This window comes from Mycosarcoma maydis, chromosome 5 (assembly GCF_000328475.2).
Source record: "Mycosarcoma maydis chromosome 5, whole genome shotgun sequence".
Taxonomy (NCBI): Eukaryota; Fungi; Basidiomycota; class Ustilaginomycetes; order Ustilaginales; genus Mycosarcoma; species Mycosarcoma maydis.
In genome coordinates, this window is record NC_026482.1 from 331,645 (window position 1) to 353,751 (window position 22,107).

The following is a 22,107-nucleotide window of genomic DNA, read 5'->3' on the forward strand; positions in this document are numbered from 1 at the left end:
AAAATTTAACTCTGTGACATTCAGAGATTCCTGCCGTGTACGTCCGCGTGCCGTCTTGTCAAACAGTCATGAGTGTTTTGCCTCGGCAGCCCATCCAAAGCTCGAATTAACTTCACAACATCACTTGATACTCTGTTATTCCGGCTCTCGCATATTTTTCATCAGGTTAAGATAGTCGTCGTGTCCACCATTCCACCGTAATGTGGGTATTCTCTCCTATCTTACGAAGAATCGACAGCGCTGATGCACAATACCAGGAGGAAAATGGTTAGGCATGCGTGTGCTGCACCCCTATCATGTATGAAAAGAAGTCAGCTAAAATTAACGCGAGCATAGTCCAGGTCAGCAAAAGCACGATGAAAGCACCGGCAGAGCTCGGCTGGGAAGCAGCACGACACAGCTGCCGAGTGCACACTTGACATGCACGTACACCGACTATGCCCGTGAGTGCTGAGTGGGACAACAGACAATCGCAATGGGCGACCAACGAGAGAGCATCCTGCAGTAGATGCATGGCGACAAGCAGTCGAGTTCGACCGTTTCGGCTGTTGTATGACCTCGGGATCTTTCACAAGCGAAGTTCAGTCGAGCATCGACGTAGACGATGAAGTCATTTGCAGTGAAACAAGGGTTGATTCAAGCACACAAGTGCCTTCTTTGCAGAATCGACGACCGAGGACGAAGAAAAATGTATACAGGATTCTGAACAGCCAACTTGATGTACGTTGGAAGCGGAAAGTGTGCTGAGGCGAGCTCTGTACATCCACCTCACCTTTCCATGCAAGCTACAATGGCCGAGTGTTTAAATTAAGGAGTGCAGCACACCGGAACTGCTCTACTACTTGTGCATGCGACGAACCTCGTCGGTCACATCGACGAGATTGAAGGTGTGCCAGAAGGTAGTACCCAGTGCGTCTGCCTTGTCCTGCAAACTGTTCAGATTGCGGGCCACTGCGGCAGCCACGGCTTGATCATCCTTGATGCGAGCCACACCATACAGGACTATCGTGTGTCTTTCGCCATCGAATATTATGGGTGACCAGAGTGCGACGGTCTGTCTAACGTCTTCCTGACCAGTCAGCTGGGTCAGGTAGCCATTCCCGCCACCCCCCTTCATCCCCTCGATGCGATCGACGATCAGTGGCAAATCATGCGCCGTCGTCGGAGGCAAGACGAACTGCACTTTGCGACCAAAATGCAACCTGTTCAGTCCACCCCAGCTTAGCTCGTCCACATTGATAGGAAGGAATTTCAGCTCTCCTAAGAAGTACTGTTTATTAATATCTTCCATGCTGATGTGGCTGTTTAGATAGACGTAGAGCCGTTGGCCTTTCTCGCCCGCGTTTACATCAGAGATCCGCGTTGTTCTCAAGTACCGATTGTTGAGAAAGTGCCCTCTTGAATCACCCCTTCTGCGAGAGTCTTCGGCCCATTCTTGCTTGGAGTACAAGCGAGTAGGTTCGGGCGGGTGCCCGTCATCTCCGATGTAGAGTCTGCCTGCGTCGCGTGACCAGAACTTTGGGAGTGAAAGTTTTAAATGTTCGCTCCCAAGCACAATTTGCATTTGCTGCTTCCACAGATTCTCGTTTTCTTTGATCCCTCGAAATGGCAAGAGAGGGGGATACGTGAGATCAGAATTGATCGCTGAAAGTGAGCGAGTCCTTTCGTTCCGTCGCGGACTGATATCCTCACGATTCCAGTCGGATGAATCGAACAAGGGCGGTCGGTGTGACGTTGTAGCACCCGGATGATCTGCAATTTCCAGGTTCTGACCAAGCGATGTGTCGGAGCGCATGTATCTACGTAAATTAATCGGATTGCGAAACGACGTGTGTGCTTCATTCAGCTTCGGATCGGATGACTCCAAAACAGGGACGTTGACAGATATTATCGACTGGCCGGCACTGGCGCGGCGATCGTGGTTCCAGGCTGAGATCGGTATGTCGTAAATATCGGGGTTGTGCACCGCATACACACCTGGCGCGTGTCCAAAATGATCCATAGCAGGATTGAGAGAGCTGCTATGACCAACGACGTCCGCAGCTGGCTCGTGTGTACGGTAAAATCTGTTGTTGGGATCCGGGGTACTTGCAAACCAGGTGTCATACCACCCAGTCGAGCTAGGCGGCCTGTCTTCGGTGACACCTGAGCTTGCGTCACTGATCCAAGGGGCTCCATGATTTGGTAAGCTCGTGGATCCCGGGCCGATGGCGGGTGAGTGTCCGATCTCCCAGAATCTATCCGAACCCGCGGGTCTGCATCGCACGTGCACGACATGAATTAAAGAACAGAAGCTACTCAGTAGCAGTCGCAGCAACATCCTCCAACGGGGCTGTGTCAGCGGTGAACGGGTCGTGTGTGGTCAAGACTTGCCATTTTGCTGGTTCGGCAGCTACTTATACCCTCAATGAATCTGACATACCGACGAATCCAAAGTCAATCGAACAACCGCTTCAGACAAGCTCGATCTCATTGAGCTTCTCATTGAGCTGGCATCACGAATGAAGCTCCAAGAATGCGCAACAGCAAGTGCGTACGATGAAGACGTTGTTGCAAATATCGGTCAATCTGCAATCAATGTGAAATAGCTAGAATACCTTGCATAGCGAACTTCGATTGATTCGCCTCATATCATGTATGCATACAACTTCTCAGTGCGTGTGCACGGTGTGTTGAAATTTTTTGTTCATCTTTCGAGTTCTCCCTCAGCTTTGGTAGTTGCCAGGTGAATCGCAGCTTAGCAACCATCACGCATAGCGCTGTTTTAGCCAATGAAACGTTCTCTTCATCATCGCACATGCGCTAGATCGGCCTCTATACGGCGGGCTCTGAGCGTCCTCGAGCCCTGAAGCACTACGCTACCAGCTGCGGCAACATCCTACCCTCAGCAATCTCCTGTAAGAAAATTCGATCGGCTGAATTCATCCGAGAATCGCCGTGGTCTAGTCGCTAGTGGATTTGAGCAGAAAGTTGTACCGTCCAGTCAGTCATTCACAAAGGATCCATACGGCCTTGCTTTTTGACCCGACACTTTTAGTTGCTCGAGCTTCAAGAGCCAATCACAGTTAGATAGAGCTTGAAGAACAGCTCAGAGAAAGGATTTGGACTGATACATGCAGGATTACACCAAAACGAGACCACGTCACTGCTTTCGAAGCCTAGCATTCAAGCAGCTTTTAGAGAGCAGTTGACCCTTTCGTGGTGGCAGGCCGCGAACGAGGATTCGAGATTCCTAGATGTGCACTCGAGACCCTTCGGTCACTTGGCCTCCTTTCTCTGAGACCACTTCTGTGATCTTCTTCAAGTCTGCTTTGAGCTTTTCGAGGTGCGCGTCTACATCATCAAAATCAGACAACTCGATGTATCCCGTTCCGTAGTTAAAAATAGGACCTTGAGACAAGCCTTTCCTACCCTCGGGTACTCCCCAGAAGCTGTAAAGCACGCGACTCTTGTCAAAAGTCTGATCCTGTGTGTGGGGGGCATGGGCAAATTTTCCTCCGTGTGTCGTCATCCTAATACCTCTGATGATACCTTGATTTGGCTTAAGTGCGATGGGGAAGGATCCCGTGTCAGGAAGAAGACGACTAGCCTGAAGGGATGCACCTCGATACATGTTCTTTGTTGATTTCGGCAACGTGTCCTGGCTCACCCAATGCAGCTTTCCAGCAAAATACTTGGTATTGATGAAATTTTTCATCGCTGCTGAGTCGAGCCACATGTAAGGAACACGCTCCCGTAGTCCTCGTTCGAAGGGAGGCGTGGAGCTCTCCAAGGATTTTATCTGCTGAGGCAATTTGCGATGCCACAGCGTATCCTTCCCTTTGCGACGACGCTTCTTTCCGACTGTGGGCCTCGCCATATCTTGAGGCACTTTAATGATTCCGGGACGATTCGGCGTGTCTGAGGATGTAGTGGTGATTGACTCGAAGTCTTGTGCATGCCCCAGAGATTGAATGTTTCGATCATCGCTCGACACTGAAGATATTTGAATCGGGCTGTGCTGTGAGAACCAAGTGCTTGCTTTTTGGGCCGCTTCGGCTCTGGAGATGCTTACATCAGTCTCTCTGTTATCTTGTAGAGGAGGGTGCACCTGGCCAGAACTTGTGCCATGATCAGTGGCTTGGGCAGTATTCGCTCGATGGGAGCTCAAGAGCGCTTTCTCAAGCCTTTGTGCTTCCGCAGGCACAATAGAGAGTTGTCTCTGCGCTGCGGCGACATGCAACACTTTTTGCGGCTTCGTTGCTGGCTGCGATCCCGACGCGCTCTCCAGCTGAACAGCGCTTCCGCCTGAGAGCAGGTCATTTACAGATGGCGCGTCTAATTGGCCGGGTTGAAACGTGTGGTGGCTGGGAGCATGAAAGTTTGAAAAGGGGTTACTTCCGTGTGTCGAAACGAAATGCTCGTCGACCATGTGAGGATGTGGCCAGTAGTCATGGCTGGTATCAGCTTCTGGGCCAACGTGGGACGACTGGCCTTCATCGTTCACTCCGAGCTCGGACCAAAGGTAATCCATGAAATCCGGATCCAATTTGTAGTTCGAAGGCGAAAGAGGTGAGCCAGAAAGCCCAGGATGGTAATGTACTTCGCTAGGCGACGCAAGCGCCCCTTCATTAGCTTCATTGCCAGCTGGATACGAGGATACACTCTTCACAGAGGCAGCGAGTGTCAGCCCTACGATTGTCAACCAGGAGGGCATTTTTGACGAAGAAAAGCCTGAAGAAGCTTGTTTGCAGATGAGGAATATCATGCGGTGAGATTGAGAAACGGTATGATATGGCCCCGTCGCTCGATTGGTGATTCGGAGACACAATAACCAGAAATGAAGCCAAGGGCAGTTTCATTAGATACTGTACAATCACGAATATCGTTCTTTGCACAGCCCCAGGACCGTTGTATGACTCAGCATGTTTTCCCAAAATCTATACCCACTTCACTGACGTGTCGATGTGACATCTGCAAGGGAGGCACTTTCTTGATATCACTTGATTGCATAGTTATCAAAAAAACCAGAACATCATCAAAAGCTCCATGAAAAGAACTAAGGTAATGATGATGGTTAGCTACGACAAGGGAGGCGAAGTTCAACTCGTTGTAGCCAGTGAGCGTTAGAAACAAAGTTGCGACAAGAAGCCCTGAGTCAAAGCGACAGAATTTGAAGTATTTGCAGGGGCTGTGACAAGCTAGCCATGCAGATGTGCTGCTTCACTTGCTTTCTCAGCGATCATTTTCTTCAATAACCTTAAGCGTTCGTTGACTTCAGGATGGTGTCGCATTTCCAGGTAGGCGATTCCGTAGTTCTGCACCAGCCCGGGCGCATGAGGAAGCTTTCCTTCTGAAATACCCCAGAATGTGAGGTATTTCTGCCCATTCAATGGATGGCCTTCCGGCCATGGCGCCTGCACATGGTTGACGCCACCATGAAAAGTCACCCTGATACTTTTTATACTTCCTTGGCCTTCCGGAAGCTGTATCTTGGGGATATCCGGCATTGGAAGTACACGTGTTGGGAGAAGCGAGCGTGTCCTGTAAGTCCGGAACTTCTTGTATGGCACCGTCTTTCGATCGATCCATTGTAGCTTGCCAGCAAATACCTGATTGTTGATGATTTCCCGGATATTTTCGTTATCGATTTGCTCGTAAACATGGCGATGATCCGGATTTCTGAGCGAAGGAGAGGCGGTCGTTGGGATGTTTCTTAATTCGTTGGGCACAGAAGAGGTCCACGATGGACGATAACCATTATCTTGGTAGGTAGTGGGCTCAGAATAAGATGGTGACTTCTTCTTGGCTTTTCGTGCCTCCGTTGTGGCTGAAGAGAAGTCGACGCTGGATGGAGATTCAGTGCTAGGAGGCAAGGTTTGACCTTGACCTTCTCGGTTCGGGGTGGAAAATGTATACTCTATATCGTGCGTGAGTGCCTGTTTCTCGCTTTCCGGCGACGCATCTTCCTGAGTATACTGTTGTATGATGTTGCTGAGCACTCGAGGTTCTCCGGGCCTAGTGCTTGTCTGAAAACTTCCGACGGCATCGGCGACTCGTTCCAGCGATTTTGTCCGTTTGGACGCTGACTCCTCAGTTTTTGAGTGATGGTATGGGTCGGAAACACTGTCCCGGGCCCGGCTGCTGCCTACTTGATGCTCGTCTGGCGTGAAATATCGATAACCATGTTGTTCCGGCTGAGAAAGACTTGAAGGTCCGTCCGCATGATGCCACAGTGCCGGCGCATTCTCTGAAGCATGGAAAGGCTGCCAAGGATGAAGTTGTCCGGTGGTTTGCGATGTAGTAGTGTCATGACTCGAAGGCTCTGATTCGAGGTCGGACAGAAGAGACCTCAACAAATCTGGGTCGAACTCGTACTGTGGTGAGGTCGGAATAGTGGTGAGAGATACTGGGATTTGAGGCCTTTTACCGGGGTTCACAGCAGTGGCTTCATCTTCGCGTTCGCCTACATTGCCTGACGAAGCAGCGACAATAAGTACAGTCAGAAGCAAGGCGACAACCCTCAGGCGCAAACTTGAAAGCATGCTTGGCGAAAATTGGCACGACTCGGCGGTAAGAGGTGGCGATCTCGAAGAAAGTCATGCGTGTGTGTTGGAATGGTTGGTCCTCACTCCAAGTATTCGATACATGTCAATGCGAATGTCAGAATGCTTTCGCTCGACGCACTCTTTTCATGAAGAAATAGCTCACTTTAGGTCGCGAATATGGAAAGTGCATCGTGATGTTGGTGGGACCTTCACGAATCAAAATGAAGGTAGTAAATGGAACAAATTTATGTGTAACATTAGATGGTACCATGTGTGTCGTGCTTTAACTATCCCAAAATATGTGGGTCCGAAATTGTGAATACACGTCTTGGCATGTTTTGCAAAGCCTCCAGCACTCTACCACATAGGCCCGAAGCGCTTTTGATTTTCAGTTTGCCGCCACCCAAACTATCGTTGGCGATGTGCTCTCAGCTGGTCTTTTCGACCCGATGGCGTACACATAATTCCAAACGAGGAAATGTAAATGAGGATACAGGTGCAGTGAACTGAAGCATCCCTAATCTACTGTGTCGTTTCTGTAGACAATTTGGGTTGAGTCTTTGATAAAGAAAGAGGATCAAATGCTATATGGAAGACTTCTTCATTCAATCGAGCATCTAGAAGAAGGGCCGTGTTTGCCTAAATCCTGTGCAGATCAATGCGGTTGAGCATCTGGAATGAGCCTACAAATGATCCCTGGCTGCCTCTCACAACCCTTTCAGCAATGGCAAAAGATGTTGGTCGACAGCAGAATGGTCTTTCACATCAATGTAGCCGGATCCATAATACTCGATCGGATTCTTTGCTTGAAGTGTCTCGGGCACGCCGAAAAACATGTAGTATTGTTTGTTTTCCAGTATAGTCCCTCGGAGGTTTGCATTTCTAGGGGAGGAGTAATGGTCGGTCATGTGAATTCTGAGCTTAGTCTTTCCGTCGGCTGCGGTTGTGCTGATAAGAGGAAGGCGACGATTGCGTCTGCGCAACGGCCACTTTCTGAAGTAGTCTTCCATACGCAAGTGATAGAAAAGGTGCTCTTGAGCCACACGTAGCTTGCCGGCAAAGACTCGAGAGCTTATTTCTTGGATGAGCTTTTCGTTGGGTCTCAAGGCTAGAACGCCAAGTGTTTGTCTGTCACTTCCCAATGGCTCTGTATAAGGAATACTTCGCAGTACCTCGGGCTCAGTCCTTTTGAGACTTTCTGGTTGCTTGCGAATACGCTCCTCACCGTGAACTTGAGAGCTTTTCCTGACACGCTTGCGTGGCACTGAGCTGGACATCGACTCGCCTTGGTCTGTTTGGGGGTTCTTGGCCACGTTGAATGCGGTGTTGGTTTCTCCACCTATAGGTCGCCCGCTTGGAGGAAGTGCTTCACTATCTGATGCCATCAGAGCATTGTGAAGGAATTCGAGTTCTTCTGCGTTCAGCAAGCGCGGTGTATGCGACAAGTCGTACGGCGAGATCGTGTGATGAGGAGTCGACGCGTAGTTCCATGACTGAGAGGGCTCAGCGTCAGAGAAATGCATATCCCTGTATAGGGAGCTGTGGGTCTGATCATTATTGATATGCCCAACATTGACAACATTTTTTCCAATGCTGGCATCTCTTCCATTCGATCGATAGACTGACGACGTTCCATCGTTATCGGAGTCCGTTAAAATATCACGAAGCATCTCGAGATCTTCCGTGTTCAACTCGGGTGGCGTGTACGAGTAGTCGTGTTCGTATTGTGTAAGTGGGTGATGAGGCGCGAAATTGTGGCTCCAGGATTGAGAGGGCTGAATGTCATGTGCATGTTCTCCCCAGTGTTGCGAGCTTTGCGCCGGGTCACTGTCGAAGTGACTGTTGGCAGGCGACCAATAGCCGGCGCCTGCATCTTGCAGTTCATAGTTCGAACGTAAATCACTAGAGGTTGAACCTTGATGTTGATGGGGCCAACTAAGTCCTGGCTGTGTGGAGCTTCCTCGTAGGTACTGTTGCCAATCGGTATTGCGATCAGCAGGGCCGGCTGGCGCCGCTCTAGCCACCTGAAAGGCCCAGAGTAAGATGACAATCAAGGACATGCTAAGCACGCAGACTCGACCCGAAAGCGGCAAGATAATTTTGTTCAAGGAGGTGGTTGGATGGGGGTGTATGAGTGAAGCAAACAGTCCATGTCATCGCTGTTGCCTTTATACTTTCCAGCAATGTCATTTTCTGGCCACGAAAAAGATCTATTGTTTGTACTACACTTGTTCATGTAGTACGAATAATGCAGTCTGGCTCAAGATGCACCAATCGTGAATATGGTAGGTTGTATTGACATACTGTAACTGCGACTCATTTACATCGTAACACATCATTTTCGTTAGACTCGCTCAATTATCTGGCAGTGTGGGCTATTCACAAAGCTCTCAGTAGCCGCTGCACAACCTTATGAAGTCATTAGACGCTACATGTTTGAACAGAGGAGACTCGATGAAATGGGCTTGGAAGTTGAGTTGTTTGGAATGCACAATCACGAATAAACCACTTGCAACTCTTGGATGAGGCTCCTATATGTGAAGCAAAGACGAGTACTTTGTAGCTTGCAAAAGCGCTCGATTTTGAATGTTGATGTCATTGCGATCTCAGTCAACAAGTCAAGTTCCCACCTTGTGGGAACTCGCCATCATTTATTTAATGATGCTGGATGTGACCTCGCAGCTCAAGGGTAAGAGCGTTTGAGAAGGCAGAGCTCGGCTCACGTAACTCCGCAAAACAAAGCTTTTATCAGCCTCACAGGCGGGTAGGTATTCATCTCCATCGCAAACAATCTGCCGTTTAGCCACAGTATGCAATCAAGGTGAAAAATGGATGAATGAACGGAGGCAGTCGATGCCTCGGGCTCCAGGACTTCCCAGATCAGCCCATCATTCGGAGAAGGACGACCTCTGCCCCCTAAGTGTGCTAACCTTGCAGTATAGAAACTTGCGAAGTGCTACAATCGAAGCTCGGCTGCCTCTTTTATTCCTTCTAGCAACGGCGAAAGATGCTGGTCAACAGTATGAAAATCTTTCGAGTCTATGTAGCCGGCTCCGTAATACTCGATAGGATTCTTTGCCTTTAGAGTCGTGGGTACACCAAAAAACATATAGTAGCGTTTGTTTTCCAGGATAGTGTCTTTGAAATTCGGACTTTCGTGGGACGTGTGATGATCCGTCATGTAGATGCCGAGCTTGGTCGTACCGTCCGCTGCGGTGGTGCCGAATATGGGAAGGCGGCGACTACGCCTTCCGAGTGGCCACCGTCTGAAGAATTGATCTGGTTTCAGAAAGCGGAGAAGGCGATCTTCCACTACACGCAGTTTATCAGCAAAAATTCGCGAGCTGAGGTCTTGGATAAGCTTCTCGTTGGGTCTCAAGGTTAAGGTACCCGTCGATCTGCCATCATTTCTCAGTGCTTCCGTATATGGAATACTCTGTAGCGTGCTGGGCTCAGCCGTCCTTTTATCCGGGTTTGGTTGCTTGCGAGTGCGGTTCTTCTGAGTCGAAGAGCGTTTCCGGGCAAGCTTGCGCTGTAATGTGCTTACACCTGACGTTGATTGGCTCGGTGGTAGGGGGTTGACTACCTTTGCCGCAGTTGTGGCCGCAACAATGTTGGATTCATCACCTTGGGGAGGTCCCTCGTGATCTAAATCGATCAAGACATTATTAACGAAATCGAGATCTTCGGGATCCAGCTCGGGTGGCATGTGCGAGTGCCCCTGTGGTGCAAACGAAGAATGAAGAGATGTCATATGGCTTGAGGACAGATAAGACGGAGAGGGCTGAATGTCAGGCGTATGTCCTCCCCAGTAATGGGGGCTGTATCTTAGTTCATCATTGATACTGTTGGTAGGCGACCAAGAGCCGATGTCTGTGTTTTGTGGTATAAAACTCGAATGTGATTGACTTGAGGTCTCACCCTGATGCTGACTCGGCCAGACATGGCTTTGCGAGGAAGACAATACCTGTAGAAGCTGCAGCCAATCGGAGTCGTATTCACCAGGGCCGGCCGGGGCTGCCTTGATGACCTGAAACACCAAGAGTAAGATGACAGGCAAGAGCATGAGAAATACACAGACGTCAACCAGGCTGCAGCGTGTTTGGTTGGTCGAAGGAAGATGAGGAGCGTAGACAAGAGCTATCTCTGATATTTGTTGCATCTTGCAACTCATTTTGGCGGAAATGAAGAACATTGGTTACACCATCCCCGAATGAAGACTGTACAGCTCTTGCACCATGTTGGCGGGACGCGTTATTCGTTGCTCATTACCACCGCACTGCACTCACTTCGGGCTTGCTCTTTCAGTGGGGTTGGACTGCCTACTTCTTCGTCTCGTGCGGCAGCGAGAGCGTTTCGGCTAGCTCCGCTCGCCTCCCACTTTCATAAGCCAGTGCTCTTCATGTATTTACTCCAGTTCTTCTCCTCCATCATCTTTCTCATCGTCGCTGGCTGGCCATCGCCTAGCGCTCGACTTTTCCCTCCCTGTACTCCCTCACTCTTGTGGCTCGCATTCAGGCCCCCTTTTCCGGCGGGAAGGGAGCCTCATCGAGCTTTCAGGTCTCACCACAGGCCTCAGCCGCAATCAAAGCATTGTGCATTCAAACAGCGAGTGACACTTAGCCGGGATTCTTCATTCTTGTGACGGAAAAAAATGGTTCATGGTGAGATAGACACGCATTACATCAACGGGAAGAGCTTGCTGGAATGGTGTTGGAACTCAAGTGGATCGTCTGCACACGTGACATAAAGAGCCCTCTCGTCGAACATCGCCTATATGTGAGACGAAGATAGATGTTCTTCCGCTCGCAAAAGCGCTCGGACATGTTGGTCGATGTCGCTGTGATCAGCTGTATCGGCATATCCAGCTCCCAAGCTGAAAATCCTAATTGGTCCAGAAGGCAATTCTGACAGGCTCCAAAATAACCAAAAGTCACGAATGTGCAAAGCGGATCCCGGTAAAGCAACACCGCGATGGGTGGTTATGTAAATAGGGAGCCTTGAGCCGTGCTGATCAAGAAAGTAGACGAAGGGAAGTTTTCTGCTTCTTCGTTTGTACGGCGAGGAGGCCAGGTAGGTCGGACGATTGATGCGGGCCAAATCTGCATCTGGAGCCCATTTCAGCCGCCCTCCAAATACTTTTGCGTTGATTTCTCTGCGTACATCGGAGCCAAGATTGAAGACCAGGTCTACAGGTTTGTGGCCTTGCATTTTTCGTGGTAGAGCTTGCAGAGAGCGAAATGATTTTGGTTCCCACCAAAAGTGAAACGCGTTTGGAGGGTCTATTCCTGTGGTCAAGATGCTAGAGACTGTGGGTGCGTTCACGTTCGTATGCTGCTCATCCTCTTTTTTTCGTGAGAGGTCGTCCAGTAGTGAGTTCAGGAACTCTTGCGTCTCGTCGTCAAGCCCATGTCCGATGGATGGGGGAAGCTGATGTTGGACTTCCCACTGCAGATCCGACGGGTTGTTCCAGGAGGAAGCCGGAGGTGTGGAAGGAGGAGTACCTTGAAGGAATTCTGGAGTGTCACCGCCGCCAACTGGCAAAATCTGAGGTGGACTATCGGTCTGTCCATGGGCAAGCCAGTTTATATGTTGGTTTGCACCGTCCATTGGAACTGCTGAGACCAGGCAAAGGCCAGTCAGCATGATGCCAAGCCCGACTTTAAATGAAGTTAGCAACATGGCCAAGTTTCAGATCACTGTTGACGCGTTCATACGAACAGAGGAGAGGACAACGGTGCGAGTTCTTTGTTGCATTTGCCCGAAAGCCTCGGTGGTTTTGTACGATTCTCAAGGCAACTCGAGCGGCGAGGTCGAGTCGGCTGCTATCACAGTCTCCTGCAGGACAGGATGAGCAAATGATGCAAAGCAATGCTTCAGGAGACTTGAATTGCATGATCTTGATGAAGTAGAATATGATGAGCGACACGCACATGCCTCAAATCCAGACCGCAGTGGCAGCCTCCCTGAGTCTTCCGTGAGCATCATTGCCGAGACACAGAGTAGCAACCTCAGTGACTGAGTGTTGATTTGGTCGAGTAGCATCATCCACATCAAGACGCAGCATGCGCACCTGGCCCACTTCGCTATCTGTGAGAGCAGCATACTGCACTTTTCCCCTGTTCCCACAGAGCAAAGTGGGAGACGGTTCAATTGCATTTGCCCATCCACCTGATGTGGGTGTCTGCCACAGACACAGCGCATCGCCAAGCTCGCTCTTGGCATCGCGATCTTGTGATACCACCAAGCCACTCTTGTCGAGCTGAAAGACAGCGACCCACCCTTGGGTGCTGGAAGCAAGACCTCGCGTAGATGCAAACATGTATCGCGGGTATTCCCCGTCCAGGTTCGGCACTGAACAAGAGAGTCGAACCTCGTCTGCCCAGTACAAGCTCTCGTCATCGCTTTGAGGGATAATTTTGACGCCTTGCCTCCATTCCAGGCGTGTACCCTTTGCATCTTTAATCAGTTCAAAAACATCGACCATGGAGCTGTGCTCTTGCAAGCTGTAGATGTAGCGCCCATCGGGGTGTGAAAGGGTATGACGCGGGCCGTCGTTACTTCGTGGCGCCATGCTCTTCTCGCCGAGAATCAGCGCACCGCTGTCAGGGTCAACATTCATAGTCCAGATGCAGTTTCGACCAATGTCAGGAACATAGCAGACGCTTCCATCCGGGGACAAGTCGATGCCGTGGGAGCCATGACGAAGACCACCAAAATCCATAGCATTTTTTCCACCTGAAGCATCGAGCTTGGTGGTCGCTGTACTTTCGTCGCTCTTGCTCGAGTTTGCCAGCACTGCTTTCCGTTTGATTTCTCTGGACTGAGAGAGCGTTTTTCCAGGCAAGGAACATTCGCCGGTTACAAAGTCGATTTCTTGGATGCGCCCGGCCGATCCGGCGCCTGTGATGCCATCCGAAGGTGCCTCCCGCGCAATGATCGAGTCATGTTTGGTTCCAGCCAAGTCAAACGCGCCTGTATCAGCATTGATTCCGATCACCTCACCCGTTGGCCCTCCACACGTGTACAGCACAGGATGTCGACCTCGCTCGGGAAAGCCGACGTACACGTAGCCCGACCTAGCAGCAGTTTCGGCCGTGTTAAGCAACTCGAAGCTAGCGTTGCTCCCAGCATCAGCGCGATGAATCCGGTAGGCAGCCACACTTGGAGGTTGAGTCCAGCAGGTAGCATACAGGTGAGTCGGCACAGCATTTGCAGCGACGCCATTCTTCCCAGGCTTGGGGAGAGTAGCCGTCGACAGCCACGAGTGGTTCCCCTTAGCTTCAGAGATGTTGAGCAGCTCAAGACTCTCCTTTTCAGGATCGAACCTGATGGTGAAGAGCTCGTTGGTGTTAAACGTTCCAACTGCGAGCAGCGACATCGTTTGCTTGCTTGAAGAATCTCCGTTATTTGGAACGAGAGGAGCGGAGAGCAAAGTATTCGTGATTGATGAATAGGGTAAGTTCTCAGCTTGACTTCGGCTTAATTATAAAAGCCTCCTCCGGCTAAGAACTCCACCCGAAAGTGTCACGGAGCATAGCCGCTTCAAGGGTCCGCGGCCAGAAGCCGGAACGAACTGCGTTACGAAGAAGCGCACAAACACGTGGAGCAAGCACCGCGGAGGAGAGAGCGCGGGGACTCACGCCTCCGTGACTCGTGACTAGTCACGAGTACTAATCACGAATCACGAATATTTAATTAATGATTGTTAAGCTTCACACTGTGACTGCCGCCGTGTCCTGTCAGTGAGTCGTGAGTAGTTTGTCGAATCTGTTCGTGATTCATATCGTAGGCCGGATCATTCCTCCACCACCTCACATGTCCTTGTGGTTCGCGCTCAACCCACCACACATCGCATTCCCAGTACTATATACCGTTGCGAATCTCTAGCGGCGCTGCTACGAAGCTTCTCGAAATGTCGATTTCGGTGCCAAGAATAGTGAGTAGTCTTCGCGACTTCATCGTTTGTTCGAGCAAAGTCCTGATAAGCTCTCCGCTCTTTGATTGTGCAGCAAGCCATCGCCATCGTCTCGCCGATAAGCGGACCCATCTACGTACGTCAGTTCAGCAAAGTACAATCAGAGTCCAAAGCAGCAGACCTTCGCTATCACTACTTTGCACACGCAGCTTTGGACGTGATGGACGAGCGCAGCGGCGTCTCTTCCTCTCGCGCCAATTCAGAGCAGTACCTTGGCCTGCTCTATACTATAGAGGACCTGGCAATCTACGGCTTCCAAACATGCACGCAGCTTCGATTTCTGATTATGCTCTCGCTCACTGACCATGCAGTGAGAGACATTGACATGCTTACACTCTTCAGAGCGATATACACCTCGTATCTCAAATACTCGGCAAACCCGTTTCACTCCTTACCACCCGCCGCATTCGCACCTGAAAAAGACCAGCAGAAAGAAGACAGCCAAGCAAGGGCACTGAGGCTGCAGGAGGAATCACAGTCGAGACAGCAGTCAAATCTTGCCGTCAATTGTCGACAGATCAAGAGCGCAGCATTCGATGCTCGTATCAATCGCATCGTCTTTGGCTCTGCTGCGAAAGCGCCAGCACCTGCAACCAAAGATGGTACCTCAATAACAAGTATCGTGACCAGTCGGTGATCCTCACACCTCCGCCTATTTGCATCTCAGCATCTGTAACAGTTCTCAGCAATTTCAATACGTGCGACAAACTCCAACAACGGATTGATTCTTGACACATCCACCCACACTCCTGCTTCGCTCTGCCCTGCTTTCAAGCTTTGCGATGTCTCAACAACTCCCCTAGGCATGGAACCTACCTTTCCTTCATCAGCATGGTCAATGGAAGCGCCATGCAAACTCCTACATGTCTCGCACATTCCTCTCGCTGCCCTTCAACCCCTACAGCCAAAGGACCTCGCGTGCGAGACGAGCTGCATGGCTTTCTAAGGAAAGCTTCCTCGACCTAGATCAAACCTCTTCATTCCTAGCTCAGTACGCTGAGTCCATCCCCCAAACATATCAGACGCCTTCGATTGAGCCGCCACAAACAGCTTGCAGGGTGGTGTGCACAGATACGGGCGTCACATCTTTCCTCAACAGCCCTCCTTCTCGCTCCTTCTGGGTCACGATAAAGCTGCGTTCTTTGGTAGATTATTTACGCACGCAGAAGACAACGCAGGACTACAGATTTTCAAACAATCGCCTATTCTTTCTTTTTGCTTGTACCCTCTACTTTGGCGGCAGCTTTGCGCTTCTTGCTAGTTCGTTCCTCCTTTTGCTCGTCCTCCTGCTTGTACACAACATCGTCGGAATCGTCACCACTTTCTCCCTCCTCTTTGGTCAACGGCGGGCCATCTTCATGTCCTGGTGCTCCCTTTGTCGTATGTTCTTCGCCGTGCGGTGCTCTTGCCCATTTTGGAATTTTGGCTCCTGGTCGATTGTTCCAATCAAACTCCTTGGGTGCATCCTTAAACCCGTGCTTTTTCCGTAGCATCTCATCTGCCTTACCTTCCAGTACCTCTTTGCTGGTTCCATACAGATTTGCCTGGTAGCAAATCTTCATCCTTGCCATGTTTTCGGCCTTCGCCTCCTTCTCATCGAGCATGGGCAAAGGGTAGTCCTTACCGATGATGCAGCCCGCTTTCTGCTGTACCTCTTTGGGAGCATTGAATGGCTCGTAGATGTACTTGTCGGGAAATTTGGCTAGTTCTGGACAGTACTTGCGTACCAGGGCGCCGGTTTTATCGTACTTGGCGGGGAAGGTGGCTAGTCCGTAAAGACGGAAGTATTGGGTGAAGAAGGCGGAGCAGGAGAGCCACATCCAGTTGCCTGGATTGGAGCATGGGTCCCAGTCAATTAGGTATTCGTCAAAGATCTCGGCACCTCGCTCCCAAGAGATCCAACATTGACCGCGAGTCAAGAACGCGGCGACAGAGTGTCGGCCCAGGTGGTGCATCCAACCTTCTAGACGCAGCTGACGCATCAGAGCATCGATCCACGGGAATCCGGTTTGGCCAAGCTTGTAGGCTGACAGACGCGCTTCGCTGACAGCATCGCCAGCTGGACGTGGAAGAACCACTTCGCCGTTCTCATCGTAGTGCGTGGGGAGATACCAGTCCATGTATCGGCACACTTCGTTGCCGCGTACACGTCCGAAAGCATCGCCGATGGCGTATTCGGCACAGGCATACATATCTCGGAACAACAACTGACCGTTCAAGTTTTCGGGTGGACCAGTCTTGCTTCCACCCTTGTACCTGTTCTTGGCTTCTTCAGCATCCCACCACAGCTTCCGTACGCTGAGGCAGCCGAATTTGAGGTAGGGGGAAAGGAGCGTTGTCGAGGGGTCCTCGGCAGACTGTCCCGGAGACGTCTTGGGCTTGGCAAATGTAGCCACATACTTGGCATCCTTACAAATGTTGGCGAGCTTCTCGAGAGCGATTGGTTCGCCCCCTTTGATTGTATCTTTGACCTTGCTAGCGTCCATTCCGAGCGAAGCAAGCGTGGGAGCTGAAAACAGCTCGGATGCTTCGCCTTGAACGGTGTCATAGCAGCTGACCTTTTTGTCCCTCTGTCCCCCCAGCTCTGTTGAGTTGAGATCGATTGATTCGGGACCTTCACGACCCTTACCCGTGTAGTATGGCAGGCCTTCCAGCGATCTCGCCAGTTCTGGCAGTGTATCCTGGAGAGATTTCGACTTTGAGTCCTTCAACGTTGGCAGCGGCAGGTCCTCAGGGGCGTCAATGGGCTTGGGCACATCGCCCATATCTGCAACGATTTTTTGGAGCGTGCTCATCGACATGGTTGGTTTGCCCTTGTTCTTGTTCACCACTTGCTCGGGATCGTAGAGATGATGTCCTTGGACAGCCACCACTTTGACGTTGCTCTTCTCTGCAGCTTCGAGGATTAGCTGGTCCCGTCGTCTGCCATAAGCAGAGGGATCCTTTTCGAAGACCAAATGGGTAATGCTCCATCTTTTCCAAAGCTCTGGTAGCAATTCAGTGGGTTCTCCACGAACAACAAGAAGTTGTGAATTGGATTGCGTTGAAGTAATATTTTTGGATAGAGCGATCATCGATTCTAGTAGGAAGCGGAAGCGGTTGACACCGACACGGTGCTTGTAGACATAGTTGGGATCCCAACACCATACTGGGAAGAGTGCGGCAGGTTTGAGATCGAGCGCGGCTTGAAGTGCCGGCGAATCGTGCAGGCGGAGGTCGGTGCGGAACCAGTATAAGACGCGGACGTGCTTCGACATCATGTACGCAGGATAATGGTAGAGAGTTTGCTGTCGATGTGACAAGAACGGAGGAAACTGCTACTGCGCTAAGGACGCCTAGAGTGGAACAAACTTACGGTCAAGCAGCGCGGGTCTCAAAGTAGCTTATGGCAGCAGCGTAGGTGCTCTATCATGGAAGAAAATCAGGTGCCCTCACAATTGATATCGCCAACGTGAGCTCCGATGATGAGAGGGACCACAACAATTCGAAGTGGAGGGAAGCATCCTCAGCTCAACGCTTCCATTCTATCCACTTCTTGAGGTATGGGTTGACTATGCGGATGTGGTCAAGCGATTGATTCATGATTCGGCTGCAGCAAAACGTCAACGACATCAACATGAGACAGAACAGCTTGACAATCGGCTTCAGCTTACGTGAGGCAATCGTGAATGTAGATGCGCCGATCTGGATGTCTCGGCACATGGCAACAAACAAGACACATCGAAATAAAAAAACAAGCTCGACAAAAAAACCTACTCTGTAAGTCACAGTGCCCAGTCCAGGAATTATTTCGAATTTACTCTCAATCTGTGCCAGTGACGCGCTTTCAGTACGCAGCCATCGTATATACAGTAAGTTAGGTAACTTATTAATAATTATCATTATAATTAATAGTTATTCACGTCAGGAATTCTTCGACGAGTTTCAGGTCGCTCCAGAGAGAAAGATCGATCGGGAGATCTTTGTTGGCTGCCCGATGATCAAGCTCGGGTTGAGTGGGTCTTACAAACGTCACGCCTGGGCCAACAGGAGAGAAGGAGAAGAAGCTTCAATCCCATAGTCCTCTTTTGGTTACACGAAGACGCAAACCGCCAGCATTCGGATCCATCTCTCAAACGGCTCAGGCTCAGGAAATCAGCAACAGCACCAAGGGCACATAAGCTCGTTGCTGCTCCGACAACAAAGATACAATCTCGGCCATGACTACTACGGGGCGGCTCCTTCTAGCCATCGGCACACGTACGTCCACCTAACGAACAATGCTCCACTTAGATTCGAGTAGTCGGCACAGTCAGCAGGAAAACGCCTTACACTGACATGGCTATCTCTCCTCATCCGTTTCTACCGCCCCAGTCGTGTTCTTCCACGCGGCATACTCAACATACGAGCGTAAGTAAGCGCATCAACCATGCCCGAGCACAGCAGGGTCTCACTACACAAGAGCTGCCGACGCACTATACTGATGTTTCTCATTTGTATCTTCTTCTTTGTTGCGTTTTGCAGATCTGTCGTTGAGGAAGTCGCTCGGACTCGCTGGTGCAGAATCCAACCAGATGCCTATTGATGTGCGTCCTCAAAGTCCTCATCTGATTTCCTCACCATAAGTTGGTGTACGACTACCATGCTGACTACATCGTTTTCTTCCATACACGTACACATGTCTCCAATGCTTCAGATCACCTTTGAGACCCTCGTGGCGTTTATCGTCATTCTGATCGGTATCGCGCTCACCGCAGCACCATTGAAAAACGTTACTTGGGCCAGCGAAATGCGTACAAAGTAAGTTGACTCTTGGCCGCATTGCATCGCTTTCTAACTGTTGCTCACAAACACCCTTACTGACCTATGCTGGCAATTGACAGATCGATCGACGAGGTGGATTCAAGATCCAATTTCGCATCACTCACACATCGAGGGCAAATTCTGTTTGCGTCGTCCGACTAGGTGCCCGCTCTCTCCTTTGTGTCTTCTGCTATCAAGTCAATGTTCAGATCGCATATTGTCCGGCACACACGCTGCTACCAGGAATGCACAAGGGTGGATGACATCTTAAAAGAAAGCGAAGAAGTAAATTATATCCGGAGAGCGCCTGTACCATGGTTCCTACTTTTCCTCGGACGCATGGCTCGAGATCTCCACGGTAGGCTTGGAATCTGCAGCAAGCACGTTGTGACTCGATCGAATGTTGGCCACGGCGTCTTCTGGCGCAGCCCCCAGTGGACCAACGTAATGCCTGCTGCCCCAAGCAAACCACCAAGCAGCACTGAGAACAAAGAAGAACGCAAAGACCACGCTGGCATAATTCATCGTACTCGCATCTGGTGTCGCTACGGTTGGCATGCAAAACAAAACGGTAGCCAGGACGATCCACACAAACGTGATCATATTGATCACGTATCCAAATTTGCCCAACGTCCACGGCGCATCTTGGAGCATGACTCGACGTCTGAACATGGCAACAGCTATGGGGATACCGTAACTGATGCCAAGGCAGATAGTGGCGACACCGGTGAAGGCAGAAAAGGCAGCCGTGTTGCCGAGGTAGATGAGGCCGAGGAGTGAGATGACAACAGTGGAGAGGATGAGACTGTTGAGGGGCAGGTCGAGCGACTTGTTGACTTTGGCCCAGTACTTGCTTCCGGGGATAGCTCCATCGCGAGCAAATGCCCATGTACATCGAAGGGCGACTGTAAGCGAACCGATGCCGGCAAAGGCAAATACGCCGAGGATGATAAACAGCAGTCCAAACCCGCCACCTGGCGAGCCAGTTGCAAGCGAGAAGAGGACCGGGATGGGCTGTCCAGCCGCAGCAGAGAGCAAATCAGCAGCATCTGGGGTGAGAACGAAGAGAACCGGGATCAGGTAAACAAAGCCAGTAACGCTCGCTGCGACTACAGACCAAACGATGGCCTTGGGCACCTGCTTTTCCGGCTCGGCTACTTCCTCACACAGCGCTGCCACGGTGCCGTAGCCAGTGAGCACGTAAGATGCTTGCAGGAGACCAACGAAGAAGGCCCAGCCATCGGGCCAGCCGCTGGTGTTTTCCCAGCCGGAAAAGACAAATTCGGCGTCCTTGCGTCCGTCTTTGGCACGAACCAGGATGGTGATGGCGATGATCAGGGTTCCCGCTGCCGTCCAGTAGAAAGAAAGCGTGTTGAGACGGTCGAGGTAGTTGTACTTAACACCGTAGGCATTGATGATAGCAGCGATCAGCATACAAGCCCAAAATGTCAAAATAGTCTGCCAAGCCGCTGGAGCCCATTCATTGTTTCTGAACTGCGAGATGGCAGCCATAATGAGCTGAGCGCCACCAAAGTTGATCGAAAGACAAAGCGTCCAGTTGGCAACCAAGCTGACCCAACCTACAATCCACGAGGTCAACGGCGCCCATTTCTTAGTTGCGACGAACGCTGACCAGACGTAGACGCCTCCCGATGAAGGATACATCGAGCACAACTCGGCCAAGGATGCAGCCATACAGAGCGAGATAAGCGAGACAACAAGCCAGCCGTAAAGGATTGTGACGGGCCCACCGCACGTGAGCGCGATTGAGAAAGCAGTGCTAAGACCAAATGGAGCAGCGATGATAGAGAAACTGAGACCGAGGATGGTGAACATGTTGAGATTTCGTTTGAGCTCAGCTTCGTAGCCCATCGAGGCTAGCTTGGCATCGGCGCCAGCGCCCGCCGAGATCATAGAGTGTACGCTCGTTGTCTGCTTGATGTCGGACATGGCTGCACGATTCTGTCGGGGATGGCACAGGAGCAAGTTCTCGAAGCACGCAAAGAGTCGACCGACGATGAAAGAAAGAGGCCCAAATTAAGTGTTCGCGTGCTGTGTAGAAGGTGTCCTGGACAGTGCGTCCGCTCTGAAGCCACGCAATGAAGGATTATGTGCAACTACCACTGAGTGCAGTTGACGCTTGACGAGCCACGGTGAAAGCTGTGGGTGGACGATCAAGATGCCAGGCGTGTAGAAGAGGCGAGAAAGAATAGGATAAGGCTCGCTATCACAAACCGGTCAGCGGCAAGCAAGGTCAGGTGGACGGGGTCATTCAGTGGCGCGGGACGCGAAGTCGAAATCCGACACACACAATATCGTGAATACACCAGCGTGTGGGACGATGTCTCCAAGTATCGCAACTGGGAGCAAAGCAGATGCCACGGGTGCCACTGTCCGGCTGGTTAGATCAGGAACAGGCCCCAGGAAGCCAGGACAGGCGATAAGCGATAGAGTCGGGCCGACTCAGCATGATCGGGGTGGACTGCGAGTGCGTACATGGTTCCTCTGTTTTGTCTGTGGTCAAGATAAGCTTCGACCGTCCACAGACTTGTCTGTGCAACCACAGCCAATCGCGAGGAAGCGCTTCTGCACACTGATAACATCAAGCGTGGGGTTATTGCAAGTTTGACGTCGCCGACCAATTAGAGCTGAGCAAGCGCACGCGCGTGGCGCACGACCGCAAACGCGGGCATCAGTACCATGTTAGGGCGAGGAACAAACAGCGCCGTTCTAAATTCGTGATTCGTGATTCGTGATCAAGTCACGAGTTGAGGAAACTGGCTAAGCGGAAATCGGCGACGGTAGTAAATTCGCTTGATA

General features: G+C 50.9%; 11 protein-coding genes across 11 annotated transcripts; 2 read left to right on the forward strand and 9 right to left on the reverse strand.

Moving 5' to 3' along the window:
• Nucleotides 1-838: 838 nt before the first annotated feature.
• On the reverse strand, nucleotides 839-2,320 carry UMAG_02136 (effector family protein Eff1-6; the record flags this gene model as incomplete). Its single annotated transcript, XM_011390191.1, has 1 exon — nucleotides 839-2,320. One exon carries the CDS (start codon nucleotides 2,318-2,320, stop codon nucleotides 839-841), a length of 1,482 nt encoding a protein of 493 aa, XP_011388493.1.
• Nucleotides 2,321-3,232: 912 nt separating this feature from the next.
• On the reverse strand, nucleotides 3,233-4,696 carry UMAG_02137 (effector family protein Eff1-7; the record flags this gene model as incomplete). The annotated part of the gene is made up of 1 exon (XM_011390192.1): nucleotides 3,233-4,696. One exon carries the CDS (start codon nucleotides 4,694-4,696, stop codon nucleotides 3,233-3,235), a length of 1,464 nt encoding a protein of 487 aa, XP_011388494.1.
• A 484-nt stretch (nucleotides 4,697-5,180) lies between these two features.
• On the reverse strand, nucleotides 5,181-6,524 carry UMAG_02138 (effector family protein Eff1-8; the record flags this gene model as incomplete). Its single annotated transcript, XM_011390193.1, has 1 exon — nucleotides 5,181-6,524. The coding sequence occupies one exon, from the start codon at nucleotides 6,522-6,524 to the stop codon at nucleotides 5,181-5,183; it is 1,344 nt and encodes a 447-aa protein (XP_011388495.1).
• A 710-nt stretch (nucleotides 6,525-7,234) lies between these two features.
• On the reverse strand, nucleotides 7,235-8,587 carry UMAG_02139 (effector family protein Eff1-9; the record flags this gene model as incomplete). Its single annotated transcript, XM_011390194.1, has 1 exon — nucleotides 7,235-8,587. The coding sequence occupies one exon, from the start codon at nucleotides 8,585-8,587 to the stop codon at nucleotides 7,235-7,237; it is 1,353 nt and encodes a 450-aa protein (XP_011388496.1).
• Nucleotides 8,588-9,483: 896 nt separating this feature from the next.
• On the reverse strand, nucleotides 9,484-10,593 carry UMAG_02140 (effector family protein Eff1-10; the record flags this gene model as incomplete). The annotated part of the gene is made up of 1 exon (XM_011390195.1): nucleotides 9,484-10,593. One exon carries the CDS (start codon nucleotides 10,591-10,593, stop codon nucleotides 9,484-9,486), a length of 1,110 nt encoding a protein of 369 aa, XP_011388497.1.
• A 707-nt stretch (nucleotides 10,594-11,300) lies between these two features.
• Nucleotides 11,301-12,209, reverse strand: UMAG_02141 (effector family protein Eff1-11; the record flags this gene model as incomplete). The annotated part of the gene is made up of 1 exon (XM_011390196.1): nucleotides 11,301-12,209. The coding sequence occupies one exon, from the start codon at nucleotides 12,207-12,209 to the stop codon at nucleotides 11,301-11,303; it is 909 nt and encodes a 302-aa protein (XP_011388498.1).
• A 256-nt stretch (nucleotides 12,210-12,465) lies between these two features.
• Nucleotides 12,466-13,908, reverse strand: UMAG_02142 (uncharacterized protein; the record flags this gene model as incomplete). The annotated part of the gene is made up of 1 exon (XM_011390197.1): nucleotides 12,466-13,908. One exon carries the CDS (start codon nucleotides 13,906-13,908, stop codon nucleotides 12,466-12,468), a length of 1,443 nt encoding a protein of 480 aa, XP_011388499.1.
• A 534-nt stretch (nucleotides 13,909-14,442) lies between these two features.
• Nucleotides 14,443-15,142, forward strand: UMAG_10061 (uncharacterized protein; the record flags this gene model as incomplete). Its single annotated transcript, XM_011390486.1, has 2 exons — nucleotides 14,443-14,466; nucleotides 14,540-15,142. 2 exons carry the CDS (start codon nucleotides 14,443-14,445, stop codon nucleotides 15,140-15,142), a joined length of 627 nt encoding a protein of 208 aa, XP_011388788.1.
• A 565-nt stretch (nucleotides 15,143-15,707) lies between these two features.
• On the reverse strand, nucleotides 15,708-17,762 carry UMAG_02144 (uncharacterized protein; the record flags this gene model as incomplete). Its single annotated transcript, XM_011390198.1, has 1 exon — nucleotides 15,708-17,762. One exon carries the CDS (start codon nucleotides 17,760-17,762, stop codon nucleotides 15,708-15,710), a length of 2,055 nt encoding a protein of 684 aa, XP_011388500.1.
• Nucleotides 17,763-18,704: 942 nt separating this feature from the next.
• On the forward strand, nucleotides 18,705-19,449 carry UMAG_12094 (uncharacterized protein; the record flags this gene model as incomplete). The annotated part of the gene is made up of 5 exons (XM_011390598.1): nucleotides 18,705-18,744; nucleotides 18,859-18,894; nucleotides 19,009-19,070; nucleotides 19,181-19,284; nucleotides 19,368-19,449. 5 exons carry the CDS (start codon nucleotides 18,705-18,707, stop codon nucleotides 19,447-19,449), a joined length of 324 nt encoding a protein of 107 aa, XP_011388900.1.
• Nucleotides 19,450-19,608: 159 nt separating this feature from the next.
• Nucleotides 19,609-21,237, reverse strand: UMAG_02146 (uncharacterized protein; the record flags this gene model as incomplete). Its single annotated transcript, XM_011390199.1, has 1 exon — nucleotides 19,609-21,237. One exon carries the CDS (start codon nucleotides 21,235-21,237, stop codon nucleotides 19,609-19,611), a length of 1,629 nt encoding a protein of 542 aa, XP_011388501.1.
• Nucleotides 21,238-22,107: the final 870 nt, after the last annotated feature.